At 36.9% G+C, this 19,800-nt stretch overlaps 1 protein-coding gene across 1 annotated transcript in view; it reads right to left on the bottom strand.

Annotated features, from left to right (window-relative positions):
- rtn1b (reticulon 1b) overlaps positions 1 to 13,538 on the bottom strand; it is a 28,827-nt gene extending 15,289 nt beyond the window's left edge. The window contains exons 1-3 of the mRNA XM_056764329.1: positions 13,138 to 13,538; positions 4,280 to 5,011; positions 3,137 to 3,913 (exon numbers count right to left, since the gene is read on the bottom strand). Of these exons, the coding sequence (XP_056620307.1) occupies positions 3,137 to 3,913; positions 4,280 to 5,011; positions 13,138 to 13,357 (1,729 nt within the window). The 5' untranslated portion in view covers positions 13,358 to 13,538. The remainder of the gene's footprint in view (positions 1 to 3,136; positions 3,914 to 4,279; positions 5,012 to 13,137) is intronic.
- Positions 13,539 to 19,800: the final 6,262 nt, after the last annotated feature.

Here is a 19,800-nt window from a genome sequence, read left to right as displayed (position 1 = left end):
CACCAAGGTCCTGTGATAATATTAGTCCTGTGCGAATTGGCATCTCTGTGATTTGGCGGACTCACATATAATTTTTCAAGGTCTTATCCACCGTTTGCTAACCTCTTTTGATATTATTTCGGGTGCTGGGTTATATCCATTCCTGCCAACACTGTTGTTTTGGCCAGGAGTCTCCCATTTGTTTATTTATCATGTAAACTATGGTAAAATTTCTGTCCGGTTCGCGATTACGGATCTCAAATGCTGACAGGTACGGTTATATATCGCAATAAATATTATATAGGCTATAAAAACTTTTCGCAAACTATTACGTTTTACAATGTTAAACCCAGGTGACGTCAGAAGTAGACCTCATACAACAGTATAAAATAATTAAACAGGCCAGTTCATGAAAACTGTACATATTAAGTAGATAACTGTTTCAAGGCATACTTAAGATGGTTATAGACAATTATTTTAACAAAACTCTAGATGTGGAAATGTACAAAAGAAAAGGTCCACATAAACACAGCAATACAGCCAGATTTGACATATTTATAGTTTATACAGTATCCCTCACTCTCCACTGGGATGGTTTCCCATCAGTGAAAGGAAGAGATCAATGAAAAGGCTTTTTATAAATCTGTAGATTTTACTGCACTGTTGCAGGTCAGCCAGCTTCTTTATTCTTTTTCTTTGCTTAACACAATCTACAGTATTTCCTGAGGTCGACTGAGAGCTGAAGACATAAACACCAGATGCAGACTGCATTCAGGTGTAAAATAAAAACTGCGGGTCTAAAATGAAGGGGATTGTGCAAGAAATGTTTCTAATTAGTTTTAGAAGGATATTTATATAAAATATCAGTGTGACATTTTTGAAGTTTCTGATAAATGTTGCATATTGGTTGTTATATAGAGGGATTCTACAGTATGTGCATAATCTTCTTCTGATGAGCTGAAAAATCACATCAGCCGAGCATCAAATAGACTCTAAACTACACTTATATATTCTCATAATTCTTTAATCCTTTTGTAACCCTATGTGAGAATTAAATCAATGTGCTAGAACAGAACAGTCACATTTGAGACAACTATAAATTTACCACATTAAATTAGTCTGCCTGTATGTAATATTAGGAGAATACTGAATGTCAATACATGATATGAGCTGGCCTATGCTTGCATGGTTTTGTAACGGAGGGCTGATTCTCAAGAGGCTTTGAAATGTGTTTTTGTTCCTGTTATTAAAGTTTCCAAACTGAGGGAAGCCATCAGAATAGTAAAAGTAAAATTTAAAAATAAAAGTAATTTTACATTTTTACTTTATTGTATCATAGAATTATCTTTAAATGTCCACTGTGTAATTTACATTTAATTTTTATTTAGAAGATTTTATTAACAGTATTATGTTTAGTCTGCAATAAATAAGTTATGTTATGACGTTTCATCTCAAAACATTCATAAAACACAATAAGATCAAATAACAAATAACTGTTACAAAAAATTGATTCTGATACAATTTGCTATAGCGTCCAATATTCTGGCTGAACTGCTGTAATGTAACATAAGTCTCAAACATATAACCATGCAGCCAATTGTACTTTAGAGCCCGTTGAGCCGCCAGGTTTAAACAGTCCGCAAAGAACCTCACGTGAACTAATCCGGCTATCTCTGCAGCCGCTGACATTTTAGATGCATTGTCAGTCACAAGTACGGTATCTTTGACTTGTATTTCCCATTGTGATTTTCAAACATTGCCCTTGTCTGAAGAACGTGTGAGACGAGTTCCCATTGTGGAGATATGCAGTGACAAGTTATGGTAACGTATACTTCTGTTGCTCGTGATGTCCAAGCATCACAGGAAATTGAAACTCTGTTCGCTGAAGAGAGTGACAGCATAACAGTTTGCTTAACTTCATCATACAACTGAAGGATTGCTGTTTCTGTTAAAAACTGGCGTTTGGGAATTGTGTAGCCCGGCTCGCAATCTTGAATATCGTGAATCACAAGGGAAGAACCCAATTGCAGGCAGCGATATCAGGGGTAACAAAAGGGATTTATTAACATAAAATGCAAAAAAAAACCCACGATGTGGTATAACTGAGAAAACAGGATAATCAACAGGAAGTAGACTCACTAATACTGGACTAAACAACACTTGACCTAAACTAAACACTACTAGACTTGACTTGACAGATATATCTATTATGAATACGAGCATTAAGTACACAAGTAAGTACCATGAATACACATGAGTAAGCACATGAATCCACAAGTAAGCACAATGAACGAGCAAAGGACAATTAACACGAGGGCATTATAAAGGGAGACTAACAAAGGAAGATAACAATGGGCAGGTGTGGGTAATGGGACACAGGTGGAAAGCTATATGAGGAACGAGAGAATGCATATTAAGTCATGAGGACAACATGTTTCTATCCACAAGTCATGTTTCTATCCACACAAAACATTGGCACACAAAAGGTTTTGCAATGACTCTGCCACAAGATTAAGAAAGACATGACATGGAGAGGAAGAATCATGACACTTAAACCAATTGTCTAAAGCCTTCATTTTCTAAAACACTGTATGGCAGTAAATCCTGTCATGTGAAACAAATTAATGAGAGCGCCAAGACGTGGGCGGAAATAAAAAAAAAGCTTCAGACAGTGTTGATTGCTTCTGAAATGACATGTTTGTGCTGCTACCTGTTCCCAGGGCTGACCGGACTGGGTGGTGTCTTGTCACATGGAGATGGAGATTTGTTGTGCTACCGCAGTACTTGATTTTTGTTTTGCAGTGCTTGCATATCGCATGACTCCAATGTCAATGTATAGATGCATGCATCGCTAGGGTTTTATGACGATGAATCGTCGAATCGATATTTTGAACACAGCATTATTAGCGATAGGTTGCAATTCGCAACCTCATCGCCAGATGCGATTAAATTTCATACACTTGACTTTTAGGAAAAGTATGACCTGATGTTTACTAAGCCTATCCTACTTAAAACATGTGCTTAACCCTACCAAATCCGTGCAACTATCAATGTTTTCATCCCTTTTTAAAAACTGGATGTCCAAGATAGGCTAGTTAAGAAGCGTGATAAGGGAGAACAAGCTCTTAAAAACACAGCTATTGGTAGACACATTTACCTTTCTCCCTGGTTAGACCTTGGAAGTTGGCGGGTGGTGCTGTCTGTCTTTCCGAGCCCCTGCGGCCTTGACTGGATCGTCTCATTTCTCCTCTGGGAACCTCGCCAATAGGATGCTCCACCTTCAACTCTGGCAGGCCCAGACTAGGGACTTTGGTCGTGCCGACCTTGGGCTTCTCTTCAGTAGTGGGTGTCTGTTCATTAGGAGCACAGGTTGGAGTCGGAACAGCCGGAGAAGGAGTGGGAGTCACATGTTGTGCTGTGGTTGAAGGAGGGGTTATGGGGTTTTTGACCGGCTGTGCAGACTCATGGCTCAATCTCTTAGGACTTTCTTCCCCACAGGACTCCAGAGCCAGTTCACTGTCCAGTTCTGCCTCACGCTCCTCCCTCAAGATGCTGTACTGCATAGGACCAGAGGCAAATGCAGGAGCCGTAACAGGAGCAGAAGACAGGACGGTAGGTACTGTGGACGGTGGAGTGATGTTTGGCTTCTTACTAAAGCTCATGTAGTCAGAAGTAGGAGCTTGTGGAATAGGCTCCTCAGATACAAGCTCAATCTCAGAATCGCCGGATTCTGCACCGGTTCCCTCAACATCCTGGGAAGGAGGAGAGATGGCTGGGGAGGGTTTTGTGGGGGAGATCTTCACCTCTGTTGTGGATCTATCTGAGGTGGGATGAGATGGTGAGCTGGGGGATGCTTGAGTTTTGTCTGGGGTACAGCTAGTTATTTTAGTTTCAACTGCCTGGATGTTAGGATCTGACGGAGAGTCAGATTCATCTATAAAAATACAGACAGAAGAAGGAAAGATAAAGATAATAGTTTTGCAAGAGGTAAGGTGTGCCATGGCCATCTGCTCTTCCTAAATCACCATCCCATACTTCGGTCTCTCAATAGTGAATTGATGTTCCATACGCAAGGCAAACAGTTTATTTCACAATGCAATCTTCAGTCACAATATACACTTACAGTTGAAATTTAAACATTTGATCTCAAGTGTAAATATATTTTATGAATGTTTGGAATGTCCTAAAGTTTAAAATTGTACAAATACACCTACATAAGAGTTACCCAACAGCTTCCACAGGAACAGGACCATCTAGTGGATCTATTAAACTGAAGTTTCTTTGTCTGGGTGATGCTTACCTGTGAGAGGCGGTGTAGATGACTCGGGGCTGTCATCCTCTGCTTCCGAGAGAGTTACAGTGGGCACTCCCTCAAGTCCCAGACTCAGGATACTCTCCTTCTCTGAAGCTGTAACTGTCGGACTATGCTGGACTGTGATGGGCGATTCAGATGTAGGAGGAGTGTCACACAGGGTAATTTTTACCGGGCTGGCACTGCTACCTGTACCCGGAGAGCGGTACGGCTGATAGTCGGACAGTTCTTCATCCGAAGGTTCTTCCACATATGGAAAGGTCTGAGAGTCATGAACTGCAGCAGAACCAAGGTCTTCCACATCCACTTCTACAGGTGATGGGCTCTTCTCTAGCATGGTATACTGGGTGGGCTCTGAGAGACCACTCATCCTCCAGTCCTCGAGAGGGCGCTGTGAGCTAAGGGAGTCCTCTTTACTGGTGATGTCCATGTAATTGTAAGACGAGTCGAATGGATTTTCATAGTCAAGTGTCTTGTAGGAGCTGTCACTCAAGTCTCCAGTGGAAGTTATTTCGATGCCAGAGTCTGAGGTCAACAGGAGGGAATGAGAGCCAGAGATGAAGTCATCTGTATGTGGTGTTTGCTTTTCCTCAGCTCTGCCCAGGTTGCCAGAAAAGTAAGAGGTGTCTTCATGTGAGGCATAACTTTGATTGGACAAGAGGGAGGTGTATAGGTCACAGTCATCAGTGGATGTCTTTTGGAAGGTCAATTCAGATTTATCTGCATGGGAGGAGGACAGGAGAGGGGAACATTAGTAAGATATATATTTTTTATTATGTTATTTTAACATTATTTTAACTTTATAAAGTAATCTAAAGAAACAATGCTAATACAACTTCTTCCTCTAAAATTATGCGATTTTCCTGAAGGAATTCAAATGTTGAATTTGTTGAGAGAGGAGATGACCTTTACACTTTAACACATATATTCACATCCCACTCATCAACGCAATGAATGTACAAATCAAATCTACCCAAATTTATACTGTGACAAATATTTTCAGCAGTATTATTACTGTATAAATAATAAATCAGTGAATGTGTTTGACCTCTGTCTGTTTCTGTAATGTCACTGACGCACACTTTCACATGCCTTGCATAAAGTTTGCCACTTCATGTGACTATGACAATGTATTGTTTGTGCATTTTTGCAATTATGTTAGCAAGACAATCTCACTTTGTCCAAAACCTAGTTGTAACATGTTTTCTGACACATCCTTTGTTTATTTTTGTTTAGGTTGCCACTGTGCTCAAGTGCCCTTCAAAGTGTTTCAGTGGGGCGTGATAGTGACTGCCCTTATCAGCAGTCAATGACAACACAATCCTGATCTTATTTGTCTAATAGTCCTTCCCATCACATTGGCTTGCTCTCTTTCTATCCTTCTCTCTATTGTTGTGCCTATTTTTGGTAGATGTCAGTTTTTCAGCTCAATGTCTATCTGCAGGTCGACTGCAGTGGTGTCACAGCAGGGCTGGAGAATCTTAAGCACGCACACACGCATGAACACACTGTGTCACACAATGTTATCGAGACAGATAATGAGCAGATTTGTCATGACACCAGAATTTGTGTGCCTCAGGCTACAAAAGAAAACAAAAAATACACATACGTGTAAAAAAAATCTGGAAGATCTAAAATATGTTTATGCATGTTTATGTATTCAGTATAAACATACAGAATAAAAATAAAAGCATACAAAAAGATACAGCTTTAATCGATAAATACTGATTATTGGCACATATATCAGTACATCTCTAATAAAAACAAATATTCAGAATGTGGAAGAAAACATGCTCAAATAGTAAGGTGCTTTTTTGTATATTATATTTAATATTGAACTGTTTCAAGGTCGGTTACTGCTGAATGTGGTTCTTATAAAAAAGTTCTTATGAAAAAGAAAACAACCGTAGAAAACACTGTACATCAAACAGGTGTACATCATGTAAAATGCATCCTTGAGGAAGTGTTAGAAAATACTGCATATTCAAGAATTTAAAATTATAATATTTATATGCAAATTTAAAGCACATTTAGTTTAGAGTAGTAAAGTAAATTTATCAGTGGCTGATTCTATTATGCTTTTGCCCAAATTGTAGTGCTAGTTTTCTATGAAATATTTTTTACTACTATTATCGTTATCTCATACTGTACTATGCTCATTAACAAGCTCAACGTTTAAATTTTGGAATTTAAAAAAAATAGAATGTTTAATAACAGGTGCTCTTTAACAATAATAACTGTGGATAATGACATGATTTATGTAAATCTCTTTCCTAACCTCACCCCACTCCATCAGAAAGCATGTTCCTCTATCTCCAAACTGCCCTACATTCACTGGGCAAACCTACTCCACTGAGACTCTATTTTTAACCATCAGTGGCTAAGAAATGTGTGGATCTATGGAAAAAGTGCACAGAATCACCTGCATGGACCACTCGCAAGACATCACATTTCATTCGTTCTAGGAATACCAGCAACCCACACCAACCTTGTCATAAATTCAACAACAACTGATATCATAACTAAAGGATTGATTCTCTTACATTGTTATTAGTTAACTGAAAATGAACATTTCATCAGCTTTGTTTTAAGAACGTCACAGAAGTGTCTCGGCATGTCTCAGTATTCATTCTGACACAATCTCACACATGTTCATCCTCACACAATCTCCAGCCCACATATCATCACCCTTAACATTTAACCAGTTCGCAAGCCATGAGTCATCCTCTCCAAAAGTGTTATATCGAGAGCAAATGGTGGATTTAAGTGTTGATCTTTCACTTTTCATAGGCCTTCATATCAAAAAGTTGTTTTACCAGTACTAGGGATGATATGAAAACCACTCCTAAAGCAAGTGGACTGCCGAGCCTTTAAACCTTATAAAACTAACTTTATATAAGGGATGTCCTTGAACCTATTCACTAAAGACCTGGTGTGAAGGTTTTTACCCCAGATGACAACAGAAAATACTGAAAACTGAATTTGGCATGCCCAATTGTAAATGCACATCGTGTCCACATACAGTTGTTTAAATACAAAATGTTGGTGTCACATTCCAAGAAACCCCTCCAAATTTCATAAAACACTGCTGAAAGTGATAAACGTTATAGTACGTGTTGTCAGTCCTATGAAAAAGACCCCAAAATAACTTGCAGACAATTGTTCTTGATTCAAGTGTCAGTAACCAAACAGTTCCCATCCCCCATTGACTCCCATAGTATAGTAATCCATCTCATTTTTTACTTTTTTTACTCTATGTATGATTTTGGGATTAGTTTGACCCTTCGACATACAAAGGACTAGTGTTTAATCTAATTTCTTGTTTCTTGATCCCATTGGCCTTACACCGTGTCTACACGGGACGGGACAGGTGTGACGACAAAAGACATTAGAAACGCACTAGAACCCATTATAATTTCAAATATTTTCCACACTGGATGCGATGCGGCGAGACACGACAAACCCATTAAAAACAAGCAGGTTGTCATGTCGCTTCGCACCTGGCGGGTCCGGTGTAGACATGGTGTTAGTAATTCCTTCCCGCACTCTGTGTTATTTTCTGTTCAGCGTCAGGAGGACCATCTTCAAAGGAAAACACGGATGAAGCAAGTATTTTTTTTGCAGTGCATTATTCATGTTCATTTCATTATTCACATTCTTGCGATATATGTACATTACATATACAGCCGAAGAACAAAATAACGGACAATATTTCTGAGTTTAAAATGTACTAGCCTATTTCTAGTTATGCGTTTATGTAAGATTATACTTTTTGTTTTATTTTGTGAATTACCAATTTTTTTTAACCAAATTTCAAATAAAAGTATTGTTTCAATTTGCATTTATGTGCAGAAAAGGAAAAACGGAGGAACAGGTCTGTTCGATACAAGATGCTCTGTATTTTTTCTGACCTCAAATTTGCCAAAGAAACAAGTTCATATTCACTCTAAAGCTATACAGCAGTAATATTTCTAAATGTATTTAGGAAAAGTTAAATATTTTGTTATATGGTAACCTTGATGGTTATCACAGTTTTCATGTGTCTTGACATTCTGTCAGTCCTTAACATTGCTGATGGAGGACTCTGTGTCAATCCAGGGGTTGATATAGGTTATATAATGTAATGTATTACAATTACTTTATTGGGTGGTTATCACAACATTTATTAATAGAAAATGATTGAAAAAAAGACATTTCATCATCACATTTTTTGATGTCAATGGGATATTTACAAACAAAACGTCACTCTTATTTTGAGTATTTCTAATGAAAAGCATGAGGAAGTGAACATACATTTCCCTAATGACTCACTGAGGAATAAAATGCTCACTAAGACATTACAAACAACTTCCTGTATAATATACTTTATACAATTCAAAAGCTTTCTAATAGCCGATCATATGTCTATAAGCACTGTGTTAGAAAAGCACTGTGAGGAGTTTATCTAAAAAAGTTGTGAAAATGGTTTTATTCATATTCAATGTCATAAATGTGATTACCTTGAACATTTTGTTGACCTAGAAAGTTTTAATATTCTTTTTTTACAGGTTTATTTAACTTTTATAAACGTTTTGTGTTTTTATTGTATATGAAAAATACTTTTGCACTCAACTGTAGGCCTATGTACATTTACACATAATCCTGTACCTTTGCATCTAGTCATATTTGTTCTTAAACAATATTCAGATTGAACGCATTTCTGTCAAAGGTTATTGTTCACTTCCGTCCACTACATTATTCAAGCACAAATGGATGGCTTTATTCCAATGAATCAGTGGAGTCATTACAAACACACCCATTTGACTCATACACCATTACTTCTATTGCTCAACTGCTCTATTTTACAAAAACGGAGAAATATCATTTTGCATGGTTGTATAATGGTATTAAAACAAAGTTTTGTGCTAAATTCTAACCCATAATGGTCTCATAAAATACTATCTCAACCATTCATCCTGCCATGCACCCATTCTCCAAATCCAGTAATCCACTTATCCTCTGCACGTTCACGGGAGGGAGAACTCATCTTAGTTCATTTTAAAATCAATGTTAAACAAAAATAAACAGTCCTAAATGTGGATATTGGCTGATTTTCAACAGGCCTAGCCTTATTGTACTGAAGGTGAAATAGTATAGCATAGCAGCCCTACAGCTATCAATCAGCTAATGAGACAGATAAGATCTGATAAGAGGATCACACTTCAGGACTCCGGTATAAATCAATCTGGTTTTTAGCTTAGACATCACTTTGTGAAGCATGTATATTGAGGCCCTATATGATCATACGAGCAATATTTGTTTAATAGTTTTTGATGATAGCTGTTTTGATGCCCAGTTTTCAGAAGATTTAAATTATGCATGTAGCTAAAGTATATAATGTTTTCTTAAAAAATATTTGAACCGACCTCTTTAAACATGGGTCATCTTAACCTGACACTAACAATACAATTGCATAAATATTTAATGTAGATTGAATTATCGATCAAAGAATAGAACAATACTCTTATTTGGATGTGAGAGTTTTTGCAAAGATTAAGAACCATAGGATAATCTGTGGGGATATTTTTTGGTCACAGCAGGATATCGTCATATCACATCTGACACTGCATCCATATAGCTGTGGGGTCTCAGCATGAAGACTATCTGATTACCGAGCGTCTGATGGTTAACTAATGATGCATTAGCAAATATTGTAAGATATAAAAAAATATTCAAAGATGATTAACTATTATATAGGTTTGCCATGATAAAGGTTGCTCAACTATGAAAACATTTCACATTCGTCACTTTGCAATGGCCTAATTTGGTTAGATTAAAATAAATAAATTAAAAACTATGTTACTGTATATAGTGTCACAGGGTACTCCAAATCAATCTACAGTACACTTACTTTTACTGTATACAATTACTGTAATTATCTATTTATTGTTATTTTTAAATGATGGCGATAAGAGATTTTACAATCTTTGTAAAATATGACTACCCATAGCCATTTTTAGATTAGTTGACCGTTTTATATATTAAAATTAAGTTACACTGTACTTGTGGTTACGTTATAACAGTTCCCTCTGTTTAATGATAAACCACATATTACATAATCCAACTGCATTTAAAAAATTGCTCTCTTTCTATCCTCACAGTATTAAAAATATACATTAAATAGAAAATGGCCTTTTTCTGTATTAACAGCTTTAATTTGAATCTATAATTAAAAACTCTGAAGGTGGAACAAGATAAATATGTACAGATTGAAAGTAGGGATGCTCCGATCCGATATTTGTATCGGAAATCGGCGTCGATACTGAATAAAATTCTAGATCGGGAATCGGTGACAAATTGCACCGATACCCGATCTAGCTGACATAAAATTTCTGCTAGGCGATGTAAAAGTTCCTGGAGACACCGGCGCTTAAACACTCTCGTGGATGTGCTTTGCGAAGCGTGTGACATCATACGCTAGCAACGTTCTCTGTACGTAGTGCGCGTGAACAAGCGAACATATCTTACATTGAGCAGCGAATAGCACGGAGCGAGCCAAAATATCTGCCATTTAGATTTACTTTAGAACAGCTACGCCAAGAAGTTACACCGCTGTTTGCAATACATGCGAAGTAAATGTTTCGAGGGGTGGTGATAAAGCTGTTCATTATAATACTACTAATTTAAGCACGCCGAGTTCAATAAGCTGAAGAAACTAAAACGAGACGGTACGAAGCAGCTAACTTTGGAGGAGACAGCGGAAAGAATTCAGAAATTTCCATCTGGTAGTGTGAAAGCAGCGAAAATCACGGAAAGTATACTTAATTTCATTTTTATGGATTTGCAACCGCTGTCCTTCATAGCGAACAATGGCTTTAGACCACCTGTAGCCGCGGTACGACATGGTGGAGCGTAAATATTTATCTGAGACCTGAACTGTACCAAAAAGTCTGCAAACACGTATACGAACAAAAATAAAGATGTCAATGCAGTGAGTTTTGGAGATAATTTGATTTTGAATTTCTATTTGTACCGACTAAACTATTATATCTTTTTCCGTTTATTTTTACATGTGCAGTTTTACCAAGCTAGGGAAGCTAGTGTTTTATTTATCTTTCGGTGTTGGATGTTAAATTTGATTTCCACTAAACTTTAGCTTAGTTTAGTGGACTTTGCTTTAATGACTAAAGCATTAAAAAGAGCAGATTCCTGTTTGAATATCTAAAGCTGTAAAGCTATTTTTTTGATCAATTTCAGCTGCTTTATTGTTTATTATGCATTGATTTTTAAATTATATTTGCACATAACAGTTATTCAGAGATTTTGTTTCCATTAATTTATACCTGTTTATCATTGTTAAGTCGAGCTTGATGTCTTGCACAGCAATGCACACAGTTTATTAAGTAATTGTGCAATTTAAAAAGGTTACCTTAGTATCGGTACTCAGTATCGGCCAATACTGAATCTCAGGTATCGAAATCGGTATCGGAAGCAAAAAAGGTGGATCGGAGCATCCCTAATTGAAAGGACAACTCAATATTCACTGTAAAAAAAATTGTGTATAAACTGTACTGCCGCCAAAAAAAAACTGTAAGCTATCCATGCAATTTTACCGCATTAAAAAAATGTACCATGTTTTAACAGTACAATTCTGTAAAGTTACATTTTTTGGACATTATGCATGGCAAATCTGCAAAAAACAAAAGAAATACAAAGAACATATTTTTAGGATTTTTTTCAGTAATCCAAGCCTTTGTTATTGTACTATTGTTGTCCAATTGTAAGGGTGAATTTTAGACTGGGCTTTTTATTGAAATGGAGCGATGAAATAAGATGACCAACATGCTTGGTCTGCCTTGGTCTTTCTTGGTTTTCTATACCACCATCACAGCTCTCACATCACACATAAAATCTAAGTCTATAAGATGTTTGAATGTAAATGTAAAGTATTGATTTCTGTGCGGTAAGTGATCTCTGCAGGTTACTTTAAAGTGCCATGTTCTCAAAGACAGCTGGGGTTCAGTGGATTACTGTGGTATAAATCAAAAAGTTAGCGTAGCAAACAAGAAATATATATTAAAAATGTAAAAATCCAATATAATATTTACATTTCTTCATTTATCCAAAGCGCCTTACAAGTAGGACAAGGAGAGCAAATAAACATTTTGTCAACATGCTAAACAGTACCGTTAGTTTACAAGGCCATGCTACTAGGAGGATTGAAGCTGAGGTAAGCAAAGGAGAGAATGACCATCAAGATATATTTAAGATATATTAAATATAATAGGCATTGTATCAGTTATGCCTTTACTTGAAATATCTATCATTCTAAAACACAATATTTTACTTTACACAAATGCATTGTTAGAGACCAGGGGCTGGAAGCTCAAACCTCATAACTATTAGGACTCATAAAACAGTATAAAGTAATATCAAACAAACAGGTTGTGGTTTTGGATCACTGACCACATTAGCCTGTCACTTTTGTAGGACTATGATAAATTAACATTGTGTATAGCATTCTGTACAACAACATTAAAAGTCAACCCCTCTATTATTATGAATTTAAATTTTGAAATTGAATATTTTTTGTATTCTACTTTAATAAATAAATACAACAACCAAAAACAAGACCTGACACAGTGAATAGATGATATTAGACTGAAATAATGTGCGAGTTAAACTTTAAAAAATCTAATATTTAAAATACCTCTGTACTGTAACAAAGCACTACAGTCACTTACTGACAGTCAGTCAGTAAGCCAAGGTAATACGTCAACTAAGAACAAGGCCCCGTTCGAAACACCATTTACAGAGGTCTGACGCAGCTTTGCATACATACAAAGTACACGGGATAACCGCATTACCTGTGGAGGCAGTTTCCATGACAACAGGGAGCGGTTGCCGATCGCTTTCGGGATGGCTGAAGAACTGCTTCTCTTCACTTGAATCGTCCTCCACGTCTCTCAAATGCCGCTGGTCTCCCAAATCATCACGCCGGGCCGTGGTGCTCCCAAAGCGATCAGTCTCCTCTGGATAGTCCTCACACCAACCTTCCGCCGAACCCGCCTCCGATTTCACAGACATTGCTGATGGCTCGTTGTGCGATGCTTTTCAACAGACGCGGTCACACAGGCAGAAGAAAAGCTGACTGAAGACTGTTGTGAGGCTGTAAACTGCGTGAAGTTGTTTTGGGCAGGCCGAGCACTCCAGAAGGGACTCACGCTGGTGAAAATGGCTTGTTTAGTTGAGTGTTTCGGAGCTGACGTCACCGTGTCTCGGGCTCAAAGTGGGCAGGCGGCTTTAAAACACACACGCATTAACTTGAGAGCTTGAAAGGTATAGTAGCCTATTCACTTCCAACATCTTAAATTGTTGTTGTTGGAGTGAGTTAAATAAGTAGCCTAAGCATACTTAGCCTGAATATGAATTTTAGCCGAAATTCACATATTTTTTGCTATATAAAAACGAAAAATCTGAACTAATGCAACCACGTCTAAATTGCATTAAGTTGTTCTGAACATTGTCTTAAGTTACATAGAAGGTGGACTATTGTCTTATTTTAGGAAATAGCGTCATCTTGTGTTTTCACAGCTAACTACAGTGTGTGTGGAAGTATGTGTGGACGACTATGTCTTAGAAATAATAACACGAGTGTGTCAAAGGTAAGCAAGATTGTTTCAGCGGCAACAACACGCACGTTATGTGGCCCAAACTTAACTTCCGGTAGACCTCCGCAATGAATCAATAAATGTTGAGCAGTTTTGATTTGACACAATAAATATGCAACGAAATAATCATATAAATTAATATAAAAATAAATCAAAATAAATGGATATATTAAAACCAAACATTCCGGAAGTTATTTTCGGGCCAGGCGCGTGCGTCCGATATGCAAGTAACAGCTGCATTCACTGTAAGCATAAAGTGCTTAGATATAGATGCCAAAGAAATTCATTTTTTAATGGGTTGTGTGCAGTGCAGCATTTATGTAAATGTTCTAAGAAAAGATAAATTAATTTGAATTTGAATCAATAAATAAATAATTAAAGATAGATATGTGGCTGTTGTATAGTTGCGTAGAGAACCGTTTTAATAGTTATTTTATTTTTGCACATTCAGGAGTTAAGGGCAGGGGCGTCGCAACCGTGGGGGATGTGGGTGTTTTAACACCAACACTTTTCCCGGTGAAAGGGTTAAACACCCGCACTTTTTTTTGCAGTTTTTCAGCAGTTTTGTAAAAACGCCGTCGCTCCAGCGTTTCTCTTGCCGCTCTGTGTCTGCGCTCGATGCGGCTGCTTCCTCTCCTCTCCCACTCAATCAGAACACCGGCTTTGAGTGTGACCGGATGATGATTGGCTGTTCTGTATTAAGTCCCACCTCTCTTGGTGTGTTAGATTTATCGGTTAGCTCGTGCTGAGGAGGCGGGAACGGTAATGGTTATTTACGCCTTCCTTTTCCAGCGACTTTGAATGAGTGTTTATGCTTTCAACGTTTTTAAATAACCTTGATAGGTGTTTGGGGAGATGTTCTGTTTATGTTTTGTTGATATGTCGAGTGTTTTCTGAATTATATTTAGTTTTTAGACTAATGCTAATTGCAAATTGGGATATTGTTCAGAAATAGCTAAATTGGGTTATTTATGTGGCATGCAATGTATAAAGTAACTGTGATGAAGAAGGCAGGGAATAGACGAGGAGGAGGGACAAATTGTCCTTGTTAAGCAGTGTATTTACGGGTTTATTGATTTTGATATTTTGAACATTGCTTTTTTTGTTTAGCTGAATACTTTTGTGGATACTTATCTATTATGTTTGATTGTACCTGTTGAAGAACTATGAACGAAAAGTGTATATTATTTTAATGTTTAAAAACAGAAAATTGTAACATTATTTATACCACCAGAGAAAAAGCTTTGTGTGGGCGTTTTTTTATATCTCCCCTTTTCAAGGTGCAAGTAAGCAAACTTTAGCGGTCACAGTCACAGTCCTGTCAGACCCATGTCACTATCAAGCCTACCACTGTCTTTCCCCCCTGGGATTATTAAAGTATTTCTGATTCATTAGCAAGTCTACTGTTGTGTATTTTCACAACAGAGTTTTGACTTATTTTCTGTGTGTTCCGAATGTGTTTTTATACTTTACTAGTATCACACATTTAAATGGGAAGCTTTTTATATCTTGTATGTTATACCTTTTGTACCTTTCTGTCATTACGTTCAACGTTTTCATTGTTAACAAACAAAACACATCCATCCCCCGCACTTTTGAAAAGCTTGCTACGCCCCTGGTTAAGGGTATCATGTTTTGAGGGGTGACAGACAGGAGAAGGTATATGACCTGTCAGTGAGACACGAGGCAATGTAAAGGGAATATATTTTCTTTATCATATTAGTAATGGAATCTTTCCTTTAACATTGGTTTATGCAATACAAAAAAGTCAATAGTTACAAATTGCCACAAGGTGGCCTCAGAGTCTAGTTTTTATCAATGCAAACACATAGATGGACTATTGACTTCAGCCCATATGAGTGGTCACAACGGTAGACACATTTATATTTTTTTAATTTGTAGTCCTGTAAAATTAGTGTCCTGGAAATAATAGGCTACGCATAATATGAATTGATAAACATGCATTTTAATTTTAAATAAGGATTTCTTCCTTTTAATCAGTCGAAAGTAAAACTTAATTGTAATTTTGATCACTGACAGCTGTTTATCCAAACTGTTGTTATAGCATATGTACAACACACCCACACACAAATCAATTTACATTGAAAAAAATGTATCATGCTGCATTTGTGACAAGCCAATGGAATCTGCCATCTGTGGAGTCAAACCCTTGATTTGCTAACCATGCTTTCTATTCAGGCACACAGCAGTCAGAGCAGATGGCCAATCAATTGAGAGAGTCCTAAATTAATACACATATGCATGCATGCACAAATGCAGTCCCAAGCTGACTACTGATCCACTGAACTCCGCTCATTTCAATTCAATTTGCATAAAGAGCATAAATTTCGCATCAGTGTTCCATTTCTATACTCTCCCGTCATCTTAATTCATATCCCTAAATCCTACATGTTGAGAACATGGATCATATTTGATGGGATGGAAGGTCATACATTCTTGAAATCGTCTGTGTGTGTTACTTATTAAACATAATAAAAGCCAAAACCAAAATTTATAATAAAATGTACACATTTTCAAATTATTTGTAGTTATCAATATATTGAACAAAAATATGCACACCTCAATAGAATTTAAGTGTGACATAAAATGTAAGTGATATTCAAAAAACAAGATGAAATGAGATTAACAGGAAAAAAGGAAATAATCCACATAATATATAATGGTGTGCTCATTTTCATCTGAGAACTCATCTGTCAACAGCAAGGTCATCATTACAAATACATATTCAGTTACATCAGAGAATTACAGCAAACAACCAAGTGTAAAAATTGGGCCATGGATTTGTGTGTGCCCTTTTACCACAGAGAAGCTTTCGGTATTGGTATTGATAATCCACAGCGTTTTTAGATTGTAATCCCTTTGTTGGAATTATGTATACTGGCAAAAACTCAGAGACAGGAATTTTGTCAGATATGATGTAAGTAAATCCATTGGAACTTATATTGCAGTTGTTCACTTGGCTGGTCTTGCCAGGATGCAATAACAAAAAGGGCTTAGATGGGTTTTTGGTATTAGTGGGAATGTGAAGATTTCATATGGAAGTTAATCTTTAATCTCTTAAAATAAAGTTATACTTTAAAATAATTGTGTTTTTTACTACAGCTAAGCGGCTGTGTTTTCATAAAAGCAATATTTAAAATAAAATAATACATCTGATTACATGCTAATGTTGATCCCAAATACAGATTGACGAATTGTTTATTCCGAATTGAATATTGTGAGAGAAGGGCCCTTGATCTCTGATCTGACAATAACAATATCCATAAACATTAATGTTTACAATGCAAATACATTGCCTGTTGCCTGAGACATCTGGAAGATAAGTGTTTCATGTTTATTGAACAATAACAACAACAACCTGATTGAGAGCTTTTCCGTGAAGTAAACTGGCAGAAATATCATCTTTCCATCCTTGTAGAGAAGAGAAAACTGACAAAAACATATTTAGAACTACTTTGCTTTGGAAAATAACACAGCAACCATGCAGCATTAAATGAGTGACAGTATGAATTAACACATCCTTCGATCCCCACTTCAGTTGGCCATCCATTGAACAAAATGTGGTTTACACAAAAGCAAGCATCATGTTCTCCCTGAATCAATTAAACAAATGTGCACCAAGGTTACAAAAAACTGTTATAACCCAGAAAATAAACTGTCCTCTTTTCTTTTGGTTTCAGTATTAATTGGCCGAGGAGCTGCAGATTGGAATTTAGAGACGTTTATGTGACAAGCCTGTTTGCCTCAAGTATCTCCTGAGACAGAAGATGTTTTTGAAATGTGGTGACAGAACTGTGATTCGCTTGCTTCACACGTTTCCAGTTTCACGGCAGCTGTTGTTGTTATTGTTTCCGACAACAGAGTCCAAATACATTGTCTGGGATTCAGAAAGTGGGGGATGTTGTTGTGGCACACTGCTCTTAACATTTCACCTGTGACAATTCAGTGGTTGGTATTTATCCATCCCTTTCATGACTGTATGTTTTATATTTGAGAAATGGTCAAAGAATCAAGAGGAGCAGTTTTTCTTTAGCTTGTTCTATAGCAAACAATTAAGCGTGATTGGTTACAAACAGATCAGTGTGAAAGCCTGGCTATAGCTTTAGGGTTTTATTTGTTTTCATATACGTTTCTAGGATTCAGAATCACAATGGAAATCTAGCTTGAGGTTCCTTCATTCGGGCCTAATGCATCTGGTGTTTAGAGCAGGGAGTTACTTATCCTAAGTGCTTGCCGCATTATGAACTACACACTTAAGTCACCCTGCAGAGAGCATATCTTTAATGTAAGATGCTATTCATTTGGACTTCCAGCCCTAGATGAATTATTTACCCAGGTCATTAGCATTACGGTGAAGCCTGGCTTCCACCATGGCACAAAATCATGGCAAGACAACACTTCTTTGACCATGACTATTGGATTTTACTGTTTAAGACACATACAGACATTATCCTCTATAAAATCCTATATGGTGTTAATAAGAAACATATTAACCCTAAAATAGGATATTTTCTACGGCTCTCGTCACTTCATTAACAACCTGATCATAAATAACCAAATGTAGTGGTTGTCTACATGCTGATGCTGGTATATAAATTTGAATAGATATCATATCTATAGTCAACATGCCAGTATAGTTCTGGTAGAACTGTATAGACGGTTTCATCAGACGCACACCCTGGCCCGAAGTTAACTTTTGTTCTTTGTTTGTTGATCGTTCTGGCTAATGGCTAATAATATAACTATTTATATTTCCTTTCTTATTTAGATTCATATTCATTTAGATTCATATTGTATTGTGTAATAATTGTATTAAATATACCCTTTCCTGTGGCTCAGTGATTAGAGCAAGGCGTTGGTCATGGGATCGGTCCCAGTGGATTGCACATAGTCAGAAAGAAATGTATATGCCATATGCATAAATGTGAATGTAATGTAAATGTATTAAATAGGCTAAACTATTTGTTGGGTCATGTTACTTTGTCTAATTTAAGTTAAGGCAAGTAACAGTTACTTTACTGGTAACCCCAAATAATACTAGCTACATATTTAACTTGCTAGCTAATGTAATTAACTTGATATTCTTTAGCTTTTTTCAGAAAAGAATCTGCATGGACTCTGTTCTTTGCAGAGGTGTACCAGAAGTTAAGTTTGGGCTAAAAAAAGCATGCACGCACGCGCAGTAACGTTTATGTTGCATTGAAACCGTCAACAGATGGTTGCATCAATAGACATTAGACAGACCGATAAACAAACACAGACCGGAAGTTAACGGCAGTCAAGGTGCACGCGTCCGATGAAACGATTAATAGAACACTTTGAAAAATTTAAACAATGCTGGTCCATAGCTGGTCCAGAAGAACTTTCGGTTTCAGTTTTTCAACGCTCCACAAAGGTTTGAACAGAATACAACAACAGAACATGTATAACCAAATCAATAGGCTATATTAAACAAATATCTTTAAGATTAAGCTATTCACATGTACGATTTAAAAGTAAAATAAATAAAAAGGAAACCGGAAGTTCTGCTTGACCAGTGCTTACATCTTGCAAAGTGGTTTGTACAGTGGCCTACACAATCTGCATATGCGCAATGCATGCAATGCATGCGTATGCATGCGTCACTTTCGCGTTTTACCAGAGAGAAATGAAACAAATATTTTATTTAGCAGATGCTGTAAATTGCGGCACAAATCAATGGTAGCCTATTTAGAAGTGGCGTTCTACCATATTTGAATGTTATATCGAAATGTTGACTTACGAAATGTTGACCGTAGAACAACTAAGTTGATTTCGAGCGACCTTAAAGTCCCAGTGAAATAAAAAATTACAATGCCT

The sequence above is a fragment of the Triplophysa dalaica genome, chromosome 13 (assembly GCF_015846415.1).
Source record: "Triplophysa dalaica isolate WHDGS20190420 chromosome 13, ASM1584641v1, whole genome shotgun sequence".
Taxonomy (NCBI): Eukaryota; Metazoa; Chordata; class Actinopteri; order Cypriniformes; family Nemacheilidae; genus Triplophysa; species Triplophysa dalaica.
The sequence above is the reverse complement of the archived record's forward strand: the minus strand, read 5'-3'. Positions and strand labels throughout refer to the sequence as shown.